Here is a 23,693-nt window from a genome sequence, read left to right on the forward strand (position 1 = left end):
CTGATCTGGCCAATCCCAGTCAGCTCTGGGGGCTGCATTTTACAATGGGCTCAGGTAACTTAGAGGTGTCTGGGGTGGTGGTGGGACTGGATCCCATCTCTTAGGAGAAATGATTGAATAAACTGAGGTTTGAGGTATGTGAGCACTATTCTCATGCGTTTGGAAAATGTCTCCTAGAAAAGGGTTTAGGTTGCCTATGTTAATCTTCCTAACTCCAGAGAATAGAAGGAAGGACAGTAAGAGGAAGCTACTGGAGACAGCTTTCAAATCAAAATATGAGAGTAGTTCCCAAGAGTTAGGGTCATAAGAAATGAAATAGGCTGTCTCTTATTTAGATTCTTGCATAAACTGGATGACTATTTTGAAGAATGGAGTAGAGAGAATTGAATCATTTGGTAGGAATTGAAAGGGTCTCTTTGACCTCAGAGACTCTTTCATTCCTGGAGTCTGTCAAAGTGGCTCAGTGGTTTTAGCCTCTCAGTGGTATTATTCCATTTAGAAGCTTAATTAGGTTCTTAACTCACTGAAGATCTGTGGAGGAACCTTGTCAAACAGAAAAGCAACAACCCACCTGAATTATTTGGGCCTCTAACCCTCTGTCTATAAAATAAAGGCATTGAACTAAATGGTCAGCAGAATAATTCCCAGGGCAAAAATTCTGTGAGGAGGAAATAGAGATTTTATGATTTGGTGGATAAATATGATAAAATATTCCAGAACTAATTCCTTTATAATTTGGACTGAAGAATCCTTGAAGAAGATACCGTTGAGGAGTGTTTCAATTTGTTGAAAGACCATCCTGGTGGGATATTTTGGTTTTTAATTTTTGAAATAGTTTTTATTAAGTAAAACATTGTTATACAATGAAGAACTCAACTACGTAGACTAAATGTTCTAGCAAATTGGATCTACCTCTTTTTTTTATATTAGAGGAGTCAAGTATATAAAGAAGAGGTGAGGAAGTGATTGTCCTGCAAGATGCTGTTGAGGTTTAGAGTGAGGTAATTTCAAGAGCCCTCACCCTATTTTTGTTATTGAAAGTTACCAGGACTTCTTTAGTTATACTTTAAAAGTAGAGTCAGCGTCCTTTTCTATAGAGAGGTAAGATGGACATTTGTGACCTGAACTGAGTGTTTCTATTATTTTATGTGTCCTATTGAGTACAGTTGTGTATCTATATAGTAGATAATCAATAAATATTAGTAACATTGGTTGAAGGAAGGAATGAATTCCTTATAACCTGTTTCCTCTTTTTCTGTACGTCAGCCTCATATGCTTACGCCAGACAGGGCTTCCACAACTTAGCTATTCACAATGTAGAAAAGGTCAAACTGAATTATTGTTGACAGTATAAAGAACAGATGTTATCATGCAATAAGGAAAAGAGAAAAACTGGTCAATGACTAAGAAAGTGATATTTTTGTGAGGTCTCTGTGTATAGAAATAGCAATGGAAAATTTCTACAAAACAACCTATATAACCATGGTCTGAAATGTGTGCTTTTGTATTATGGGTATGTATATGTGGTCTGGTGTTTAGTCATCATTTAAAACTACACAGTGATTAATAACTTCTAAGGAATTTTAAAACTTCTGTTATACCGTGTTTCCCCAAAAATAAGACCTAGCTGGAAAATCAGCTCTAATGCGCCTTTTGGAGCAAAAATTAATATAAGACCTGGTATTATATTATATTATATTATATTATATTATATTATATTATATTATTATGTAAGACCCGGTCTTATTTTACTATAAGACCAGGTCTTATATTAATTTTTGCTCCAAAAGACGCATTAGAGCTGATTGTCCAGCTAGGTCTTATTTTCAGGGAAACATGGTATGTAAGACATGAACTATGGTCATTAAAACACCTACCAGTATTTTTTTAGTTTACATTGAAATGTAACCTCAAAAAAGAACTCGGCTTCAGATATTTTATTATAACATTATTGTTTGTACTTCATTGCTAAATGTTAACAGAAGAACTTCTGTAACCTGTACCTTAAAAAACATGTTCTGTGATGAGATATCTCAAGCGCAACCAAAGTAGAGTTTCCTTGTTTTTAACCAAGAGACCAACAGGCCATATTTTGAGTATGTATATGAAACCATATGTTTTAATTCTGTTAAAATACTCAAACAAGGAAAGGGGCTTTTAAAGCAAACAGCGAATTCTGCTATATGGTTTTTATGACTTTAAAGAGAAATTCCTTGATTCAGCCAAGTATGTGTTGAGCTCTGTTTCAGGCTCAGTTGTAGACAGTGGGGATTAAGCGGCAAACAAAACTGACAGAAATGCCTGCCCGCATGGAGCTTCCATTCTGGTCCCCGAGACAGATAATAAACAAGTCGCGTGGCAGGGGAGACGGTCACAGGTGCTATGGGGAAAGGAAGCAGAGTATGCGAGTGGGGCTGGGGTTGCGAGGTGCGGCCGGGGTGCTCAGGGCGGGCTTCTCTGAAGGGCGTGAGGGAGTAAGCAATGCTCATCTGTGGGAAGGAAGACGGCCAGGGGCGGGGCAGAGGCACACTCCCTGGGCACTGTGTGCCGAGTCCTGCTCGAGGTCCAGTGTGGCTGGAGCAACGAGAGCCACTGGTGAGTCTGAGTCGTAGAAGACCAGGTCTGAAGTGGGGACGTAGGGCCTTGTCGGTCTTTGTAATGACTTTGGCTTTTCCAGTAGAGTAGGGAGTCATTGGAGGGTTTTATGCCCAGGAGTGGCCAGCTTATACTTTTTAATGAAAAGAATGCATAACTGCTTAATCAACTGTGCTTGGGTTTAGATGATTTGAACTGGGAAAAAGAAAAGTTCTCTTGTGTAGTATTGAGAATGGCCATTTAAACAAGTCTCTGTTTGTTAAAATTGCTTTGTTCATTTTTTTAGTCCAACAAATAATGAGGGTCTATTTTGTGTAAGTATCTGTATGAGGCACTGGGTGATGCAACATATGATAGAACATGGTGCTTTCTCACAGAATTAATAACCTAATGGAAGACTTTTCATATCCCTATATAGTAAAAAGTGTGGCTTATTCAGCTTTTCAAGAATGAGGACTGTTTCATTAAATTATTCCCTAATTTAATGAGCTCCTATGCCGTGTCAGACTCTGTGCCAGGTGCTGGGAGGACCAAGCCGATGCGTTGCCTTCGCTGCCAAGGCGCATGCTCAGTGAGGAGGAGGGCCGGTGAGGGAAGCACTCGGGACTGACCCGAGGCTGTCTGCACACCTCCGCTGCCCTGCCGGTCATCCTCCTACAAGGCTGCGAGAGGCCGCGTCTTCCACAGCTTGGTATCTCCAGGCCGCACCCATGTCTGGCGCTTGGCTGTTCGCTGGTTGGGGTTTTCCCTGTTCTAGCATTTGCTACTCTGTTGTAGATACCTGTTGATGCTGCTGCCGTTTATCATCTTTGCAGTGTGCATTTGCTTTTGTTTTGTTTTTAATACTAGAATTGAGAGGACAGTGACTGATTTTTTTTGTAACACGATCTCTATCAGTGATGGGAATGTGTAAGAGGCCAATGGGGTCCTGCATTTCCACAAAAAGTGCACTGAGAGCATTTCTTTGTGAAAGTGAAGAATAGTTCTTGCATTTTCTTGTGCTAAAGAAATATGTCTTTGTACTGATGCCGCTTACCGAAAAACTGGGAAAGGAAAAGATAGACTGAGTAATTAATCCAAGTGTTTAATGGCAAATGGGCGTGTGTGTCCAAACCACTCTACTCACTCATGTTGCCTGCACAGTCCTTGTAAGAATGTGAGTTTGCCATCCTGCAGCTAGTTCCTTGAGATCAGGGATTGCTTCTTACTCACAGATGTAGATGGAGCCCCTGTACCTGACCTACCACCTCTCACAGAGTGCCCAGGTGATTCACCGAAACAGAGCTGAGGCAGTTTTGAGGGCAAAGAAAAGAGTTACTAACTCCTAGGGGGAACTGGAGAAATTACTGAGAACACTTGAGCTCTGGCATACACCGTAAGTTTACTAAACAGGAAAGTGGAAAGGGCATTTAGGTCGAAAGAACAAAGAATAGTCAAAAGGGCCTAATGTGCCCAGGAAGCATCTTTGGGGGTCTGGGGGTAAGAGAGGAGGGGCCAGATGAGGAGAATGGAGAGGGAAACTGCACTGATCAGAAACAATTGGAGGATTTTACTACTTTATACTAATATTTAGATATCCTCTTTGAATACTAGGGTCCTATGGAAGGAAAAGTTTTAAACAGGAGTGTGACATGATCAGAGTTGTATTTGGGGAGAGAATACTGTTAGCAGTATTACGAGATGGGTTAGAGAGAAGACTTTAGGTAGAAAGACACTTGTGACTTTTGAATATGTCCAGCTGAAAGTGTCAAATTGAGTTTCATAACCCAGGGGAGGGGACAGGCAGACAGTTGTGGGGATCCCTTCACTTTCTTAATTGAAGGCATGGAAGGACTCATAATTATACAAGGAGAGACTGGAGTAAGAAGAAACAATCATCATAGAACCCTGGAGAGGGTTGAAGAAGAGTGGTCGGAGAAATCATGGGGAGACCAGCAAGAAACAGGGTTTAAGACAAAAGGAGGAGGGAATTTGAGGAAGAGATTAGTGGTCAGCAGTGTTAAGTATTATAGTGATATATAATTGGACAAAGTCTGAGATGAGGCTTTTGGATTTGACCATAAGTTATAATGCTTGCTGCTTTTGGTTTGTTTCCTCTCTTTCATTAGATTTTCAGTCAGTCATGGGAAGAATTACAGCACCAACTTTAACTTTTCTTACAATGCCTGACAATCAGTAGATGCTGAACCAGTTCTTTGCAGTAGTTTTGGGATAGTTGATAAAAAATCGACTGGGATTAGATAAAAAATGTTATATAGAAATACAAATTATTTTGGACATGATGCACATATAGAGAGCAACTTGTGTATCTAAGACCGTGCTTTCAGACTGAAGTAAAATTATAAACAGTGTTACATCAAATATACATTTGCCATTGGTGTTTTAAATTGAGTATTATACTATAGTGATTTTTCTTTATTTGTTTGCATAGCTTGGCACCTGTGTTTGCTCTGTTTGTACCATTTTACTGCTCCATACCAAGAGTCCAAGTGGCACAAATTCTGGGCCCGTTGTCCATCACAAACAAGACATTGATTTATATATTGGGACTACAGGTATAGTATGCATTTTTATGTTCATGTTTCTTTAACCAGATCTTTTTTTTTTTTTTTTTTTTTCGGTCGTCTTCTCATTTGATCTCCTTGAAAACAATGTTTTTTTCCCATAAGTTTGGCTTCATGATCTATATCAAATGTTCAAAGGAAGTGTTACGGAATAAGAACATCAAGGTATATAAGGTACTAGAATACTTTCATAGCCTTTAGAATCTGATAAGAGCTTTCACTGTAATTTGTATCAGTGGAAAATATTTTAATTTCATTATGCAATTGCGTATAAGTAATTTTTTAAAAATCATAGTATGAAGTGGAAACAAATGAGAACAGTCAAAAGGTGGAAAGTGGAAAATCACTGTCAAAAGTAATTTATCGAATATGGTGTCACAAATAAAGCTCTGAAGAAGAAACCAGATATGCTTTACCAGCCCGAACTTTGGGGTTTGTTAGAAACATTATCAACTTGATACCTTCTGCGTTACACGGGCATGATAGCATGCTGTCACCGTCTGCTAAATGGTTTGATATGAAGACCAGTAGGGTACTTATTATTTGACTTAAATTGAAAAAAGTTTTTTTCACCAATATTCAGTAAATATTGATTGCTTTCTGCTGGGTTCCAGGCCCAGTGGTAGAAGAGACACGATTTTCAGTTTTCTACCTGTAATACTTGTCACTCTTCTTTCACTCTCACAGCTTTTGATATAAAACTTTTATTCCGCTGTTTCCTGTGGTACCATGTATAGCTTGGCCTTTTGATCCACTGTTAATACTCATAACATTCCTTACCCCACACATATCAAACCGGATACTAGTGTCTCTATAAAATACCCTCCTCCCTCCCCTTTTAACCTTTAGCATTTCCTTTAACTTCTCTAGTCTGATTTCATGTGTTATCAATGGCTCATCTGGGGTGGGTGTTTCCTTATCACTTTTATAACCGTTTCTCATGAAAATGTTTTTTCTTCATCTCCACCTACATAGCGTCACACTCTCCCTTATCCCTCTTAATATTCATTTAAACCTAATAGCCCATTTCTGCAGTTTATTATTCTTACTAGGATTTGCTATGGCATGCTTATTTAAAAAAAAAAAAAAAAAAAAAGATGTTACAAGGCAGAATGCAATGGTAGAAGAGTGCCCCGAACCTGGGGCAGGAAACCCAAGTTCTAGTTCTAACGTGGCACTCACTAGCTTGAGACTTGGGCCAAGTTGTGGAAGCCTGCAGAGCCTGGTGTTGACTCTATAGTTCCTTCCAACTCTAGAGTTATATGCCATCTTTGAGAGTAAAAATCATTGTTTTATTAATTATGGAGTAGGAATTCAGTGGAGCATTGTGGAAAGTCTTTGGAGCCAAGTGGGCTTTGCTTTAATTTCTTGCTCTGGTAATTATTTGCTTTGTCACCTTTTCTGAGACCCCCTTTTCCCATCTGTGAAGTGCAGTAACAATATCTGTCTTACAGGGTTATTTGAAGGATTAGAGATAATAATAGCATTGGGTGTTTAGGGTAACCTGAACAGATCATAAGAAATGAGTTAATTGGCTCCTATTATTAAGTAATAATTTATGTCTCTATAGCTATCACCATTGGTGTTCCAAAATTGTGAGTGGTTTTTTGTTTGTTTTTTGTTTTGGTGAGGTAGAAGTTGATATCAGAAAGTGGAGGTGAAGATGCCTCATTGGCTTCTTGGTAAAATCTAAAGTCCTTAGCATGAGTGGCATCCAGGGTTCTTCTTGCCTACCCAGTATCAACTTCCACCCCTCCCCACTTTGAAGTGAGTGTGAACCCCTTATTTTTATTTTCTCCCTCTCCTCGTCCTGCCTCTCTCTCCCTCCTTCCTTCTCTCTCCTCTGGACCTTCGCATATGCTTCTGTGCCTTTTTATCTCCCATACAACAGCTTCTTGAAGCCACAGACATTTGAATGAATGAATGAAGGAATGAATGAAGGAATGAATGAATGAATAACTTTAATCATTATCAGAAAAGCAAAAATGTTTGTGAAGAGTCATTTAAGTATCAAATGGCTTGAGGGCCAGTCATGTAATGCCCAATGCTAGGGACTGAGGAGGGTAAAATGAAATATGAGATGTGCCACCTGTTGTCAAGGAACCCAGCAGTGAGAAAAAACAAACATACTGTCAAAACATGAGCAGACACAATGGGATCAAACATGCAATACGATGAGGGCTTGAGAGTCCAAAGGAAATAATTTTTTACTGACAAAATGATATGCTCGTCTTACTTGTACATGAAACATAGTAGCATGAAGAGGTCATGAACACAGGGCTACATACTGGCAGGTCCACCACCTACCAGCTTTGACCTTGAGCAAATCAGTTAACCTCTCAGTTTTCTCATGGGTAAAATAGAGTTAATAATAGAACTTACCTCATACGGTGATTAGGAGGATTCAGTACATTTAATATATGGAAAGCATTAAGATCACAGCTTGCCACATAATGAGTGCTATGAAAGTGTTAGCTATTTTATGATTCTCTATATTTTTGGAAGAAAACTACAGAAAAATATTTTGCACATAATTCCACCCTCGGTATCTTCAGTCATTTACACTGCATAAGCATCCATGCGTCAAAGGACTAAATTTTAGATCAAGAGATTAAATTTAAAGTTGCATCCATTGATCATTTCTGCGCAAGCTGGTATTAGAACAAAGCTTGTCAGCCTCCTTTCCCCTGTGCTCTGTCATCTCTCACCTTTGTATCTGTCTTCTTTCTATGTATCTTTTGTTTTGTATGTATCCATGCTAAATGTGCATAACTTTGAGGTTTTCGTCCAACACAATGTCAGCAGTGAACCTGGGTATCCTACTTCTTTCTGTAGGAGCAGAAGTATTTAAACTCCCAATCTGAAGGTCTAAATATGAACAAACACTAGGCTATAAATCTTTATTATTTTGCAGAACACTTTGAGATGTCTTAGGACTTTTTTTAATCCTGACCGCAGGGCTTTTTTTTAACCCTGACCACAGTTCTCAGATGTAAATGATTTAGAAAACAAAGGGAGATATTTCATGAGACTTAATTCTAATTGCTTTTACCATTAATTTACTGTGATATTATTACTTAGTTTGCTCTTCCTTGAATGAACTGGAAGGAGAATATCAACATTAAACAGAATAGCATTGGACATGGACCTATATGCTTGCAAAAGTCTTTCCATCTAAATTTAGAGTAACAATGATGAGAAATTAAAACAAGACTTATGTAAACTAATATTACATGCCATTACTTAGCACCAAGCATTGGATGGTGACTACGTATTTTGTATCTTGTTAATTCTATAATTCCTTTATATGTGGTATTTTATCTTGTTTAAGGCAATTAATACTCATTTTTAAATAAGAATATGCTTGAATTTCGTTTATTTTTCTTTGCATGGGAGTGGGCCAGGTTCAACCAATCCGTTTTAGGCTATGAAAGGTGGAGGTTTGGTTAAAAAAAAATAATATTATCAAATAATAGAATTGATATTTATTAATTTTCTATTTCTTTATATTAAGTTAATAAGTAATACTTAGCATAAATGGTTATGATTATAGTTATATAAAAATAAGTGTGCTGTGAATTTCATTTTTAGTTGCCTTTTTTTTCTTTTATAGCTTTTCACCTCTGGTTCCTACATCTGGATTGTAGCCATAAGTGGACTTGTAAGTGTGATTCCCTTCTCCCCCTATTCCCTCTATTTTCTGAAGAAACTTTAGAAAAAATGTCACATTTAGATTATGGGTCATATTCAGTTGTCTTCAATATTCTTTTAACCATGTCAAGTTCTATATTAATGCTACTTCCTTAGTGATGAAAAAGGACCAGTTACATAAATAATTGAAATGAAGAAAGCCCATTTGTCTTGGTTTTCAAGGTAATTTTGATGAAAGTTTTAGCTGAATTTCTTATCAGTGTTATTTTTAAATTGTGTTAGTAATCAAACTCATAGTAGGAAAAAAATGACAGAAAAAGGAATAAAGAAGTTGAATTTGCTAAAAATAATGAGAGGTATTCTACTTGTTTTGTAAAGAGACACTGTCATGCAAGGGAAAAAAAATAAGGTTAAGTGGAAAGTCAGGTGGATTGGCACTGACGGAAGTCTCATGAGGATGTGTGGCCGGAAAGGGAAGAAGTGAATGAGCCTAAGGATTTGGGTGGTGTCCTCATGTGTGTGCTAGAACGTCTTCATCGCACCCATCCCTGTGCTGCTTTATAATATTTTTTCATTTTAATAAGCACTTGTCTTACACTCTATTTATGAGGTATTTAAAAAGAAATCTAAAAAAAATATCTAGAACATGAAATGAAATTTTATTTTTCACCCATGACTTAAATTTGAACTCCCAAATTTATATAAACACAAGTTTATAACTAGCATACATGGCATATAGTTTTAATTTCTTTCTTGGAACAGACTAAGAAAACTATACAATGGATTCACAATAATGTGTAAACATCAAAGGGAAAGGACTTGGAAATAACTGTGTATCCCACTGCAGACATGTTAACTTAAGTAAATTATCGCTATAACTTGTTTCCTCATGGATGGTATTTGGTGCTACTGTGTCATTACTTTAAGCCTGCTCCTTCTCTCTTTCTTCTCTGCTGTCAGTATGATTTCTTTTGTATTCATTTTTTTCACATACTGCTTAATCCTTCATTCCCCACCGCTTCCAACCAAAATTCTGGGGATCAAAGTCTCTTTGTTTCCACCTAAGTATTTCTTCAGATGCCCAGATATCTGATTAGTGTCAGGACCACAGTGCTGAACTCCAATCCACTGTGAGGTCTTTAAAGTATTTGAGCCACCTGGTATTCTTCAGACTTGTAGTGACTGTAGGGACAGCTTGGGGTCAGACTGGGTCTCTGGGGCACAATTGCCAGGCCCTCCCTAGTCTAATCTCATTTCCACTTGAACTGCCATTGTGATTGACAGCTACCTCACCAGCCTACGAACAATTGCTTTCATCATTAGAGCAGCATAAGAATTTATTGTTGCTTTCATGTTGCATTTTGTTTCTCTTAGCGATGATGGTCTCGAGTCCTGTTTTGGATATTTTCCTATAGCATTCAAGAATTTGAGAAGTACTTTATTGTATGCTATTTCATTGTGTTGATTTATCCACCTGCTTCTCTAAGAACTGATTATGTGACCCATTTGTTTTAAGACATCCCATTTTCTTTCTTTTTTCTGTTTTCAGACTTCTGGTTTTAAATTGTGCTTGTTATCGCCTCAGATAGTTTCATTTTGTAACATTCAATACTCTAGAATTAGAGGTTGCATTTTTTCATCTCTTTGTAGCCTTTTTAAAATCTAACATATGCAGGTTGTAGCCACAGTCTTTTTCAGTACAATGCTTAATAAGTAGTAAGGTGCTTGTTTTAATTTTTTTTTAAGAATCACAAGTTTAACACATTTTGAATATATAAAAATCCCTTGTTTCAGAAGAGTGAATAGAATTGCACAGTATTTGGAAAATAAATTCCCAGATAAATTTGCCATTTAAATAATCCCCCATTAATGAGCACCTCTGAGCCAATTGAATTTTCACTTATTAGAATAATTAATTCAGCCAGTGTTATTGGCCTCCTACCATGAATGCAAATCTGACAAATATTTGTATCAGCCTTGTTGTTTATTCCACCATAATTAGATACTGTGTTTACTTAAAATGATTAATATTTTGAGCTCATAGCCAGTTTCCCTGCATGATATACCATAAATATTGATACTTGTTTTAAATGTAATGAATATTTTATTTCTGACGTTTTCTAGAAAGCCACATTTTATGAAATATTTAATATAATATGGTATACTTTAGAGAAGAATAATTATAAAAGAGGATATTAAAATTATTTGTGACTATTTGGTTTGCACATAACTGACTCTAGGACCAAAGTCTGAGATTCACAAAGCCACAGTTTGTCCCAGATGTCTCTTGCTCAACATGACTTCTCTCTCCCTATATGTATCTAGTGACTTCTCTTTTTTTTGGTTTCATACTAAATAAAATGCTAAAAAGAAAATAAAATTCTTACTACCAAAAAGAAATGCACAGGTGGTATTCAGTGTTTTGGAGGAATGTTAGAAAACCTGTTAATGAAATTGCACCTTTTAGCATTAAAACCAGTAGTTCTACTATATTGTATGTGTTAAGGAAATAATTTTATTGGCAGTTATGTGTTTTTTTAAGACAAAGAGCTTTTTGAAAAAAAAGACATTTGTGTAAAACATAAGTCATGTTATCTGCTGTCATAGAAACCAACAACTTTACTCATGTTTTCTGGAAAGCTACCAACTTTGGCTTTAGTTTATTTTATTTAGTTATTTTATTTAGTTAGGCTAGTTGTTTTTTTTTTCTCCTTGTATCACTTATTGTGGCATGATTATACATTGTTTCTGAATATATTAACTTTAAACTATCTCACTGATTAAACGATGAGGAGATTGATAAATTACATCACTACAGTATTTCACTAGGTGGGCGTCCACTTTCTGTCTTCAGTGATACCACCAAAAAGAATGAGTACTGAATTTTTTCCTGGGTTGAGGGAAGCACATAGTGTTTGGCTTACCAGGAGCAATAATAAGTCATTTTGCCTGGTACAGCTGTCACTCTTCAGTTCCATTTTGTGATCCATCAGAGATTCCAGCTGTTGCTGGTAAGGGGCATACAGTTTTGCTTAAAGATTACTTTGAGATTATTCACATGTATCACTGATAACATGTTTTTATGTTGCATTGTTCCTCCTTTGGCAATCCTGGTTTTTAATACCAACATTTAATATTTAAAATAGAACTGTTTTCATGAAAGGTTGCAAAATTGTCATTGGAAAGCTTGGCTATAAAGTAGCCAAGTAAAATATTGCAGTTTAAGCAAGAACTTAAAAAATGTTAGTGTACACCTGCCTCCATCATATTCTCACCATGGTGTGTAACTGTTCTTCTTAATGTCCTTGGTGAGAGAGCTTCACACACTGATCTTCCAAAGAAGACCTTAGATACTGTGTTTACTTCAAAAAAAGATCTTTATATATTTACAGTGTCATTAATCTTGTTGCACATTAATGCTTTTCTTCCTTAGAGAAAACGTTGCTTATTTACTGAGCTTTAAGTTCTTTTTGTGGTTCTGTAGTGAGACTTTGGGCCATCCATATCGCTGCACTTCTTCATTTTCTGCCGTTTTATGAATCATAGTAGTGAGTCATTACCACTGGGCTGTACCCTGATTCTCAAAAGTCGAAGTCTCAGGCCTGAGCTGACTCTGGAATGATTAAAATAGAAAGAGCCTGCTTTTGCCAATTTTCTCTTTTAACAATTCACATATGTCTTACCATTTGGTCATCTTTCAATCTATTTGGGTACGAATGAATAGACAGGCCTCTATTTCTCAGACTAAGGCTTCTCCCCTTCAACATATCCCTTCACGGTCTGCCCATTTCCTGTGTTTGTTACCTGTTCTGTGCCGAGATCAGGCTTTGATTTTGTTGTGATCAAGCAACCTTACTGTGAAAAAAAATTTGTCCTACCCAATAGGATGAGGAACATAGATTGACACCAGATTATTTAGGACTTTGAATATGATCTGAGCTTGTGTGTTTTTTCTGTAGGCAGTGGGGATCTTTATAGCTTTCCAAACAAAAAACTTCATGAGGGTACAAGATTATAGAAGTCTTATTAGGGTTTGTAAATCATAGAAAAGCAGAAGGGAAAAATGAGCAATCGAAGGAGTCAGGATGGCTCATTTGTGGGCTGTGATTTGCCTTTCTCTTCCCTCTACACTAAAGACAAAAAAGAAAACATTGTCCTGTGGTACGTAAAAGAAAAGGCATCAAACAGAACCTTATGTTTATTGACTTTCCAAGTCATGGGATAACATTAAGGGGAAAGTTTATGGACCAGCATTAGCTACTGTGGAAATCTAAACTGCTTTGAAGTTTTGGAGCCCTGACCAGCTTCTCGAGTGAATAGAGAATGGAGTGTTAGGTCCTCTGTGCCTTCCCCTGCTTTTTACGTCTTTCTCCTCTCTTCATGCTTCCTTTTCTTCTTACTTAGTCTTTCTTTCCTTAGACTTCTTCTCCAGATTGACCAAAGAAGGGTACAGGGTAGCAGGTCAGATAACTCATCTGATGCCCAAGCTTTTCAACTGAATTTTAGGGACTGAGATTGTTTTCTAGCCGTTTATTGAAAATGAGGACAGAAGCTGCAGAAGGAAGTCAAGGCTGGTTAGAACTGTGAGACTGGTTGGGCTTGTGAGAGGACCAAGTATAAAGTAGAAGATGAAATTAGATTCTTAGGAAACATTCATATTTAGAGGGTGCTTTCACCTCTTATATCTAAAATACTGCTTATAACCCCAACACAGAATCAAGTGCTTATCAGTCCATTGTACCCCCCTCTCATATTGATTCGTTCATACCTTCTGTCTCCCCCGCTTTTCCCTCCCTTCTTGTCTATGCCCCCTCCCTTCTCCTGACCTCAGGTAGCCTGGACATACTGAAAGAAACTTTCTGTCCTCTGCTTTGTCATGCAACTCAGTCCAGGGCTAACAGGAAATGTCTTATTAGATAGGTATTACACAGGAAGGGAGTGACTAGTAGACTTTGATTTTTGGATGTTCAGTGCAAAGTAAATGAAGTTATGCCAGTGTCTTCATAAAACTGTCACAGAAGTGCCTTATAAAATATAGCTATAAAAACTTTATTACTGCAGCTTATCTTTTACCTATAGGCAAAAATCTAGCCTCTTTTCAAAGCCTTTAAAATTTTGGCCTCTTGTACCTCTCTGAACCCCTGTGTACCATATACCTTAGTGACACTGAACTTTTTACTATTTCCAAACATCTCGTCCTATCTCTGAATTCTGTGCCATTGTGCAGTCACCATTTTTCTTTAACAAACAGACAGCATTGACTATGTACCAGGCACTTGTAGTAGATTATTTGTTCTAATATTTGATGCCCCCCTCTACTGGGCCCCTCCCTGCAGTCCTCTGCATGCCCCGTTAACATCAGGCTTTGATCTGTGACATACATTAGCTACTAAAATAAGAGCAGATGTGATAATGCTTCACAAGCAGAAGTTTTAAAAGCCATTGCATGGTCCCACCATTGTTCTCTTCCCTTTGCCTTGAGAAAAGCATGTGCCATATAGAAGCCCAGGTCCCAGAGTGAAGAAGACACACATAGCAGGGCTGTGGGCAACGTGGAAGATGAGTGAGAAATAAATCTTTTTAAGCTACTGAAATTTAGGATAATTTGTTACAGTATGATCTAGAGAAAGCAGACTAATACAGCTCTTTTCTAAGCACTTTACAAATATTACCTTAACTAGTCCTCATAAAAGCCTGATAAAGTAGAGACTGTTACCCCCATTTTATAGATGAAGAAACTGGGGCACAGAGAACTTCAGTAATTTGCCAACAATACAAGCTGATAAGTAGTGGAGACAGGAATCAAATGTGGATTCTCAAGCTTTAGTGCCTCTGCTCTTAAGATGTAGCTTTGCATAGCCACATGCAGTTTCCTCCTACTGTATCCCTTCTCTCACCATTAGGTCCCTTCTTTTCCTAGAAAAATCATATTCATTTAAGTTCTGACTCTGAAGCTTTTTCAGAGTCAGTCCTGTATTCCAGTTTAGGAATTATACATTATTCCTTATAATTCCCAGTGCTGAGCACAATGTCTGGTATTTTATTTATATTCTGTAAATTATTGTTGAGTTTCAATTTTCAGTATTATCAAAATAATTTCTGTGCTGTGAAACACTGTGATCCTTTGTGATTGTCAGGGTATTTTTAATGTGTACTGCCTTACTAGGTTCCTGACACAATCTCTACAGTGGCAGAGAACCTGGGCTTCCCATGTTAATGATGAGGAGGCTGAGGTTCTGGTTGCACAACTGGTGGGAGATAGAGCCAGGAGTAAAGGCCAGGTGTTCTCGTTATGGTCCAGTGCCTTCCACTGCACTTCTCAAGGCTACAGTCCATGTCTGTCTCAACCACAAGACACTTACGCACAAAGCTATTCTTAAATCTTCTCTTGACTATTCCAGTAAGATAAGGCCCTGTTGATCATAAATAGAGATATGATTCTGGAGGGAGATCCTGGATATGAAGAAGTTTTAAAAGTACCCAGAGGTACTGAAAGACACATATCAAAGAAAACTCTCTGCAGCCTTCACCATCAATTTTGTGGGCCTACCAATATCCGAGAAAAGTTTATCCCATTGGCAGCTTCTGCTTTCTTCCTGACATGAAAAATCCAGTCTGTAGCTGTACTTTCTCTTCTACCATGTTTCCCCCAAAATTAGACCGGGTCTTATATTAATTTTTGCTCCAAAAGACGCATTAGGGCTTATGTTCAGGGGATGTCATCCTGAAAAATCATGGTAGGACTTATTTTCCAGTTAGGTCTTATTTTCGGGGAAACACGGTAAGATCATCAAGATACTTAACTGGTCCTCCCTATGTTGAATTAAAGATGCAGTTCAAACCTCACCTTCAACAAACTCATTGTCTGTGTTTCTGACATTGTCATGTACAAGAAAAGGAAGTAAAGAATGGCTATCATAAAGTTTAAAGGATGATTTAAAATACATTTAGCTGGTTCAGTAGTGCTGCTGGCCAAAGGAAAAAGAAATGGCAATAAGGAAGCAGTTATCATGAAAACAGCCATACTTTTTTTAATTTTAGATGATTACTGGTAGATTATCATATCAGTTGCAATACAGAGCATTTTCCCACAGGGTCTGTCTTCTCATTTTCCTATCAAGAGATGGAAAGTCTTGAATCAATTTTGATTATCTTTTTAAATTGATGTTTTGTTTTTTTTAAATAGAAGGATCCGATGTTTCTTTCTCTTTGGGGCTGATTATGTTCATATTTCTCTTTTACCTTGATAACTTCTGGGAAAGGACTGTGGTAAAATCAATGCATGTTATTTTTAATATATTTGTTATTTATAAACAACAGCATGGCTTATCAAAAAGTATTCTCGAGATACAATCCAAGATGGCAGAGTAGATAAATGCTGTTTGCCTCACCTTGTGAACACATCAAAATTACAACTAAATGATAGAAAAATCAACCTGGAGGACATCTGAAGTCTAGCTGAACAGAAGTTTTATAACTAAGGATATAAATAAGAAGCCACGTTGAGACTGGTAGGAGGGGTGGAGATGTGAACCAGGCTGGCCCCAAACCTTTGTGTGGCAGATGAAAACTGGGAGGGATATCTTGGCCACAGAGGTTCCCCCCAGAGGAGCGAGGGACCCCATCCCCACACCAGACTCGCCAGCCCAGAGTTCTCATACTAGGAAGAGGAGCCCCCACAACATCTGGCTGCGGAAAACCCAGACATCCTCTTAAAGGGCCCACATAGACACTTTCACAGGCACTCACCCTTGGCTCTAGTGGAGGGACCGTGACTCAGGGGACATCAGAGACATACGAGGAAAGACTGAGTTGTATGGTTCCATGGCAAGGACTGCAGGGACAGTTGCCATTTTTCTTGTGTGGGGTCGTCCTCCCATGAAACTGGCAGACAGGTGCCATCTTTGCTGTGTGAGCCCTCCCCCACGACCGTGACCAAATCTGAATCTGACTTGGCCTGGTGAGCTCCACTTACTCTACCCTGGTGACTCATTGAGACGCTGCCACAGCCAACTCTATACTGCAGGAGGCTTTATCAGCAGCCAAACCTTACGGGAGCTGGTAGTTGGCAGCAGGCCCCAAGTGTTCTGGCTTATTTCGGAGCTATTCCAAATATGGTACTGGTGGCAGCTGTCCTCAATTCCAAGTGTGGCCTGTCCCACATACCTCCAGGTCCAGCACAGGCAGCAACCAAGCATGGACCACTTTACAGCTCCTACCAGGTAGTCCCCAGCTGGTGACAGGCAGTGGCTGACCTGGGCCTGCACCAGAGCCCCTCCCAAGAGGCTCCAGAACCAACATACTTGGAGATTGGCTTCATACCACTTCAGAACACCACCCAATTAGCTCCAATTATCCCCAAATGGCACACCGAAAAGGGGGTCTCAACAGGCACCAGAGTCTGCTGGGACAAATATCACTTGGTGGGGTAAGCCCCCCCAGTAGCTATAGATGTGGCCAAACCCCACAGTCTGAGAGTCAGTCCCACCCACTGACGTGCCAATAGCAATCAAGACTCAACTATAACACGAGGGCCCACACAACCCACGCAAGGGACAATCCTGGAGCACCTGGTGCAGGTGACCAGGGAGACTGTGCCACTGGACCCCACAAGGCACCTACTACATGAGGCCACCCAACAATATTGGGAGCAATAGCAGATCCACCTAATACATAGAAACAACAGAGAGGCAGCCAAAAGGAAAAAATAAAGAAATACATCCCAAATGAAGGAACATGAGAAAACTCCAGAAAAAGAACTAAATAAAATGGAGGCAAGCAGTCTACCAGAAACAGAGTTCAAAATAGTGGTTATAAGGATGCTCAAGGAACTTAGTGAGAACTTCAATAAAGAGATACCAAGCATAAAAAAAGACATAGAAACAATAAAGAAGAACCTGTCAGAAGTGAAGAATACAATAACTGAAATGAAGAATGCACTAGAAGGAATCACCAGCAGACTAGATGAAGCAGAGGACTGAATCAGCGGTTTGGAAGACAGAGTAGCTGAAAACAGCCAATCGGAACAGCAAAAGGGAAAAAGAATATATAAAAAAAAAAATGAAGATAGTTTAAATGACCTCTGGGACAATATCAAGCTCAACAACATTAGCATCATAGGGATACCAGAAGGAGAAGACAGAAAGCAAGGGTTTTAGAACCTGTTTTCTAGAAATAATGACTGAAAACTTTCCTAACCTGGCAAATGAAATAGACATACAAACCTAGGAAGTGCGGAGAGTCCCAAATAAGATGAACCCAAACAGGCCTACACCAAGACACATTATAATTAAAATGGCAATGGTTAACTACAAAGAAAGAATCCTAAAAGCAGCAAGAGAAAGGCAACTAGTAACTTACAAGGGAGCTCCCATAAGATTGTCAGCTGATTTATCAACAGAAACTTTGCAGGCCGGAAGGGATTGACAGGAAATAGTCAATGTGATGAAAAGCAAGGACTTACGACCAAGACTACTATACCCAGCAAGGCTTTCATTTAAAATTGAAGGAGAGATAAAGAGCTTCCCCAATAAGAAAAAGATAAAGGAATTCATAGCCACCAAACCAGTATTACAGGGAATGTTAGAGGGACTTCTTTAAGATGAAAAAATAAGAATAAAATGGCAATAACTACATATCAACAATTACTTTCAATGTAAGTGGATTAAATGCTCCAATCACATAGGGTGGCAGAATGGATAAGAAAACAAGACCCTTACATATGCTGCCTACGAGAGAATCACTTCAGATCAAAAGACACACAGACTAAAAGGGATGGAAAAAGTTATTTCATGAAAATGGAAATGAAAAACAAAAAACCTGGGTTAACAATACTTATACCCGACAAAATAGACCTTAAAACAAAGGCTATAATACAAGACAAAGAAGGATGCAGTAATCCCTCTGCTGAGTATTTATTCGAAGAAACCCAAAACACTACTTCAAGGGGACATGTGCATCCATATGTTCATTGCAGCATTTTTTATAATGGCCAAGATTTAGAGGCAGCCTGGGCGTCTGTTGATGGATGAATGAATAAAGAGGAGGTGGTACATAGTCATACATACAATGGAATATTGCTCAGCCAAGGAAAGGAATGGGCTTTTGCCATCTGCAGCGGCATGGATGGACCTGCCGTTGTTGTATGAGTCAAGTATGTCAGACAGAGAAAGACAGATGCAATGTGATTTTGCTTATATGTGGAATCTAAAGAATAGAATAAACAAAACAGAAACACTCATAGATACAGAGAACATTTTCATTGTTGAGTTGAGGGGATGGGTGAAAAATGGGAAAAGATTAAGAAGTACAAATTGGTTGTTACAGAGTAGTCATGGGGATGTAGGGTATAGCAGAAGGAATATAGTCAATAATATTGTAATAACTATGTATGGTGTCAGATGGGTACCAGATTTATCAGGGTGATAGGTGGGAGGGGAGTTGGACTGGGTGAGAAAGGTGAAGGGATTAAGTACAAATTGGTATTTGCACAATACTCATGGGGATTAAAGTAAAGCGTAGGGAATATGGTCAGTAATATGGTAATAACTATAGTGCCAGGTGAGTACTAGACAAGTCAGGGGGATCACTTCTTTAATTATACAAATGTCTAACCACTATACACCTGAAATTAATATAAAATAATATTAAATGTCAATTGTAATTGAGAAATTTAAAAGGGAGGGAAGGTGAAAGGGAATAAGAGGTTCAAATTTCCAGGTATAAAACAAATAACTCATGGGGATGTAATGTACAGCATGGAGAATATAGTCAATAATATTGTAATACTATGGTGGTACAGTGTCAGATGGTTGCTGAACTTATGGTGATTACTTCTTTAGGTACATAAATGTTGAACGACTATGGTGTACACCTGAAACTGACACAATGTTTATGTTAGCTATATTTTTTAATAAAAACTTTTTTTAAAGAGACATATAAAATTCCCACATATAATTTTAAAGGGAAATACTCTTCTTGTTATTAGGTTGGTGCAAAAGTAATTGCGGTTTTTGCAGTTTTTAACCTTTTAAACCACAGTTACTTTTGCACCAGCCTAATAAAAGGTATATTAAAAAGTATTTACATTTAAGCACCCAATTAAGGCTTTTTCCATGTTCTAGAGACTCTAGTTGTCTCTTGGTGTATTTTTTCCTTAGAAACAGGGCTTTCATCTTATTTGCGACAACAGTGCTTCCAACTAAAAGATTACATTTCCCAGTTTTCTTTGCATCTAGGTTTAGCGTCAGACTAAATCCTGGCATCCTGGCCAGTAAGTTGTAATATATTATACATATTGGTGGGACTACTGGGAAGGCTCCTTAAAGTAGCCTTTTATCCTTTTGACCTTCCTTAGTTTCTTCTCCATACTTCCTGGAATGCAGTTAAGATGTTTGGAGCTTTTTGAAAACGAGAGAGAAATAAACTTCTGTTGTATTTAAGCCACTGTTATTTTTGGTTTTCTGCTTTGTGCAGTTAAGCTATCCTGATGCTTGGTTTTCCAAAAATAAAAGCTTAGAGCAGGCTTCCAAGACAATTTTTTAGAAACAATCTGTGATCAGTCTTATCTGTCCATATTCCAACTCAACTCCCCAAGAATCAGAAGGATATCCAGTGTTTTAATTGGATCCTGCAAAATGATATTAAAAAAGATAAGAGAGATAAAAAAGATAAAAAAATATAGGTAGTTCTTCTGAATCACTTTTGAAATTGGCAAAGAACAAGATAGCAAGACTCAAGTGCTAAAGCCACATGATTCTGACATGAATTAATCATTTCATAATTAATCAAAAGTGGCAGAAATAACTTTGGGCATCCCTATTTGCATAGATATTCATTAAAAAAGTAATTTGCGAAGTTACTTCCTTCTTTCTTTAATTCTCTAGTCAAGAAGAGAAAATAGGAAAATGTAAGGTCCATAAGAGCAGAGATTGTCTGTTTTACTCCTGCTGTATCCCAGTACTTGGAACACATCCTAGATAGAATACATCCATAAGTGATATTCAGTAAATATGTGTTGAATAATAAATAATAAATAAATGACCAAATAAATTGGGTCTGGTTTCCTCAGGACTTGAGTCTGTATAAAGGGGTCTAGGTAAGGGGACGTTTGTTCCCTTGGCTTGTCTCTGTCTTGTGAAGGGAAAGTAACCCCTTGTGTTTGTCCCAATACACCATTGGATGATAGGTTTCTTGAATGTTGGGATTGTGGTTCACAAGAACCCTGGCAGTGCAGTTTACTGTGTAGGTTTTTGTTCAGCCACAGTTGGCTGGAGAAAGAAATCAATAAACACCTGGTGTCATTGTGAGGTCATGGTTTCTCACCTTTGCTCACTGTGGTTTCATGCTAATACTAAACAAGACCAGAGGACAGTTAAGGTTTACTCTGTATAGTCAAGAGTGTTTTACATGTTTTCTACCCAACAAATTAAATTATTTATTTGCTTGATGAGCATTATTTCATAATTTCCTTTCTGAAAGGACTAATAATCTGAAAAGCTGGAATAAGTGTGTAATTATTGCCTAAAAGAAAACAATTTCCTGTTGTTTTGCATTGTTAGGTTTATGAGGTCATGGCTTCTATTGTTGGCTTGTGGGATGCTCCTAGCTCTAACCCAGAGCTGTGGCCTGGCTCTTTTGCCTAGGCATTCAACTGCATGTGGCCCAGAATGCTCTCTGGTTCTGGTTGCCTGACCTCTGGGTCCATTTTCCTAGCAGGGATTCCTGATCCCTGCTGATTGAATGCTCTGATTCCAGTGCTCACTGGCCTTCCCAGACGCACATTGCTTGTTCCTTTTCATTGTATCTCATCATTCTAGACCTGACTCCTGGCCTGTCTAAGACCACTGCTGCTGCTCTTCCTTTGTCATTGGGCCTCTTGGCTTGATCTTGGGCTTCCTGGCACTGAAGGCCTGCCAGACTCCCTTCATTAGACTTTTTCTTGGCAGGACATGCAAATCCGAGCAGATGGTCTATTTTTAAAGTCTCTTTTTTCACAGAAAACTCTCATTCAGAACTCCCGCTATGAGAAGGGTTTATGAGATGATAGAAATTAAAGTTAGAAGTAATGTGTAAATGTAACGTAGTATAATAGTAAATGATACTCTCTTGAAGCTTTTGGTAGTAATGAGGTATAACTTAGGTAAAATTGAATATACTTATTCTTATCCCATTTTCTCATAGACTAGAGTGGTGTGATGATCAGATATTTATAGAAAATGAAACTCTTTAAGCTCTCTATATTTTAATCCTTTGTGAATACCTAAAACATTTTTCAATAGCACTTTATTTATTTGGCAACTTGAGGTCGTGCTGGTTGGTGTACCAGAGGCATGGATGGACAGGTGAACTCTACCTTTTCACTATATGGGAAAGTATAAGCTTAGGACCCAAAAAGTGTGTCTACTGGCAACTTTCCAATTTCCTTGAAAAGAATCTAAGATAACATTTATTATTGTGGAGCATTCATTCATTTGCCGTTCTCCTAGCAAATAATTATAGGGTAGTTAACATGTGCTAGGTGCTGTTCTAGGCAGAGGCCAAAGAGTGATCAAAACCAACCACAATTCTTCCCCTTCCAGACTCTGCACATTCCAATAGGAAGAAGCCCTTAGGATTGAAATTTAAGCAAATAAGCATAAAAGCCTGATTTTATTCCTGCCAGAATTTACAGTAGTGTACTTGTGTATTACTGGGTAGGATATCTTAATTCTTCATAGGATGGTCTTACTAAAATTAAACACACAATTTTGTAAGTGTGTATATGATGGTGGAAGCAGGGGCAGAGTAAAGATGGGCAGGAAATTGTAAACCTTTTATCAGTTTCTTGAAGGAATCTATGACCTACTCCCCCTCCAAAAAAGAAAAAAATTAACACCTACAAAATTGTGACCTCCTTAAGTACAGGCAACTATGCATTTTCATTATTTTTTCCTAATTTATTTAGGAAATGATTGTATATGTCTTTTATGCGAAGATGGGTTTATTAGCTATATAGGTACAACATATAAGACGAAAAAGTGGCACAGTGGATGAGGGTGACATTAAATGGAGTTATACTCTTGCAAGCTTCCTATATTTTACTTAAAGTAATTTAGTATTAACTCTAAACACATTGTGATAAATCAAAGATGCATTTTGTAATCTCTAGAGCAAACACAAAAAAATGCCATGAGATAATTGCTTTAAAAAAAAACACCAATAAATGAATTGAAATAAAATACTCCAAAGTATTTGTTTAACACAAAAGAAAGTAGGAAAGAAGGGATAAAGAACAAAAAAGAGGTGAGACAAAAAGAAACCGAATAGCAAAACCAATTATATCAAGGTAAGTACGTTAAATGTCAATAGCTAATCACTTCAGTCGAAAGGCTGAGATTGTCAGACTGGATTTAAAAGCAAGAAACTGCTGTGAACTATCTATCTACATGACACACTTTAAACACAGACACAAAAAAGGTTGAAGGTAAAAACAGATGAGAATAAACATCTTTTCATGTATTTGTTGGCCATTTGAATTTCCTCTTCTGTAATTGCCATGTCATCTGTCTTTTAAATGGGGTTGATTGTCTTTTGTGTATAAAGTGATAGAGTTTCTTTACATGTTCTGAACACTACCTTTGTTCACTGCAAGAATTCTGAGTACGTTCTCCCAGGCTCTGACTTGTCTTTTCACTTCATTTATGGTAACTTTGGATATACTGTAACTTTTAAATTGTAAAAAATAAATCAATTTATGTTTTCTTTTATATTTTGTGCTTTGTTTTTTATTTTAAAATTCTTCCCCATCCCAGTGCCAAAAAGATGTTCCTTCTGTATTTCATATGAAAAGATTTACAATTTTGTACATTATATTTGTGTCCTTAATCCATTGGGAGTTTTAAA

General features: G+C 37.8%; 1 protein-coding gene across 1 annotated transcript in view; it reads left to right on the forward strand.

Moving 5' to 3' along the window:
* Nucleotides 1-23,693, forward strand: part of UBAC2 (UBA domain containing 2) — a 157,253-nt gene that overhangs the window by 96,255 nt on the left and 37,305 nt on the right. Inside the window, exons 5-6 of the mRNA XM_019756915.2 lie at nucleotides 5,027-5,150; nucleotides 8,773-8,820. Coding sequence (XP_019612474.1) covers nucleotides 5,027-5,150; nucleotides 8,773-8,820 — 172 coding nt within the window. The remainder of the gene's footprint in view (nucleotides 1-5,026; nucleotides 5,151-8,772; nucleotides 8,821-23,693) is intronic.

Source organism: Rhinolophus sinicus, linkage group LG04 (assembly GCF_036562045.2).
Source record: "Rhinolophus sinicus isolate RSC01 linkage group LG04, ASM3656204v1, whole genome shotgun sequence".
In the NCBI taxonomy this organism is placed as follows: Eukaryota; Metazoa; Chordata; class Mammalia; order Chiroptera; family Rhinolophidae; genus Rhinolophus; species Rhinolophus sinicus.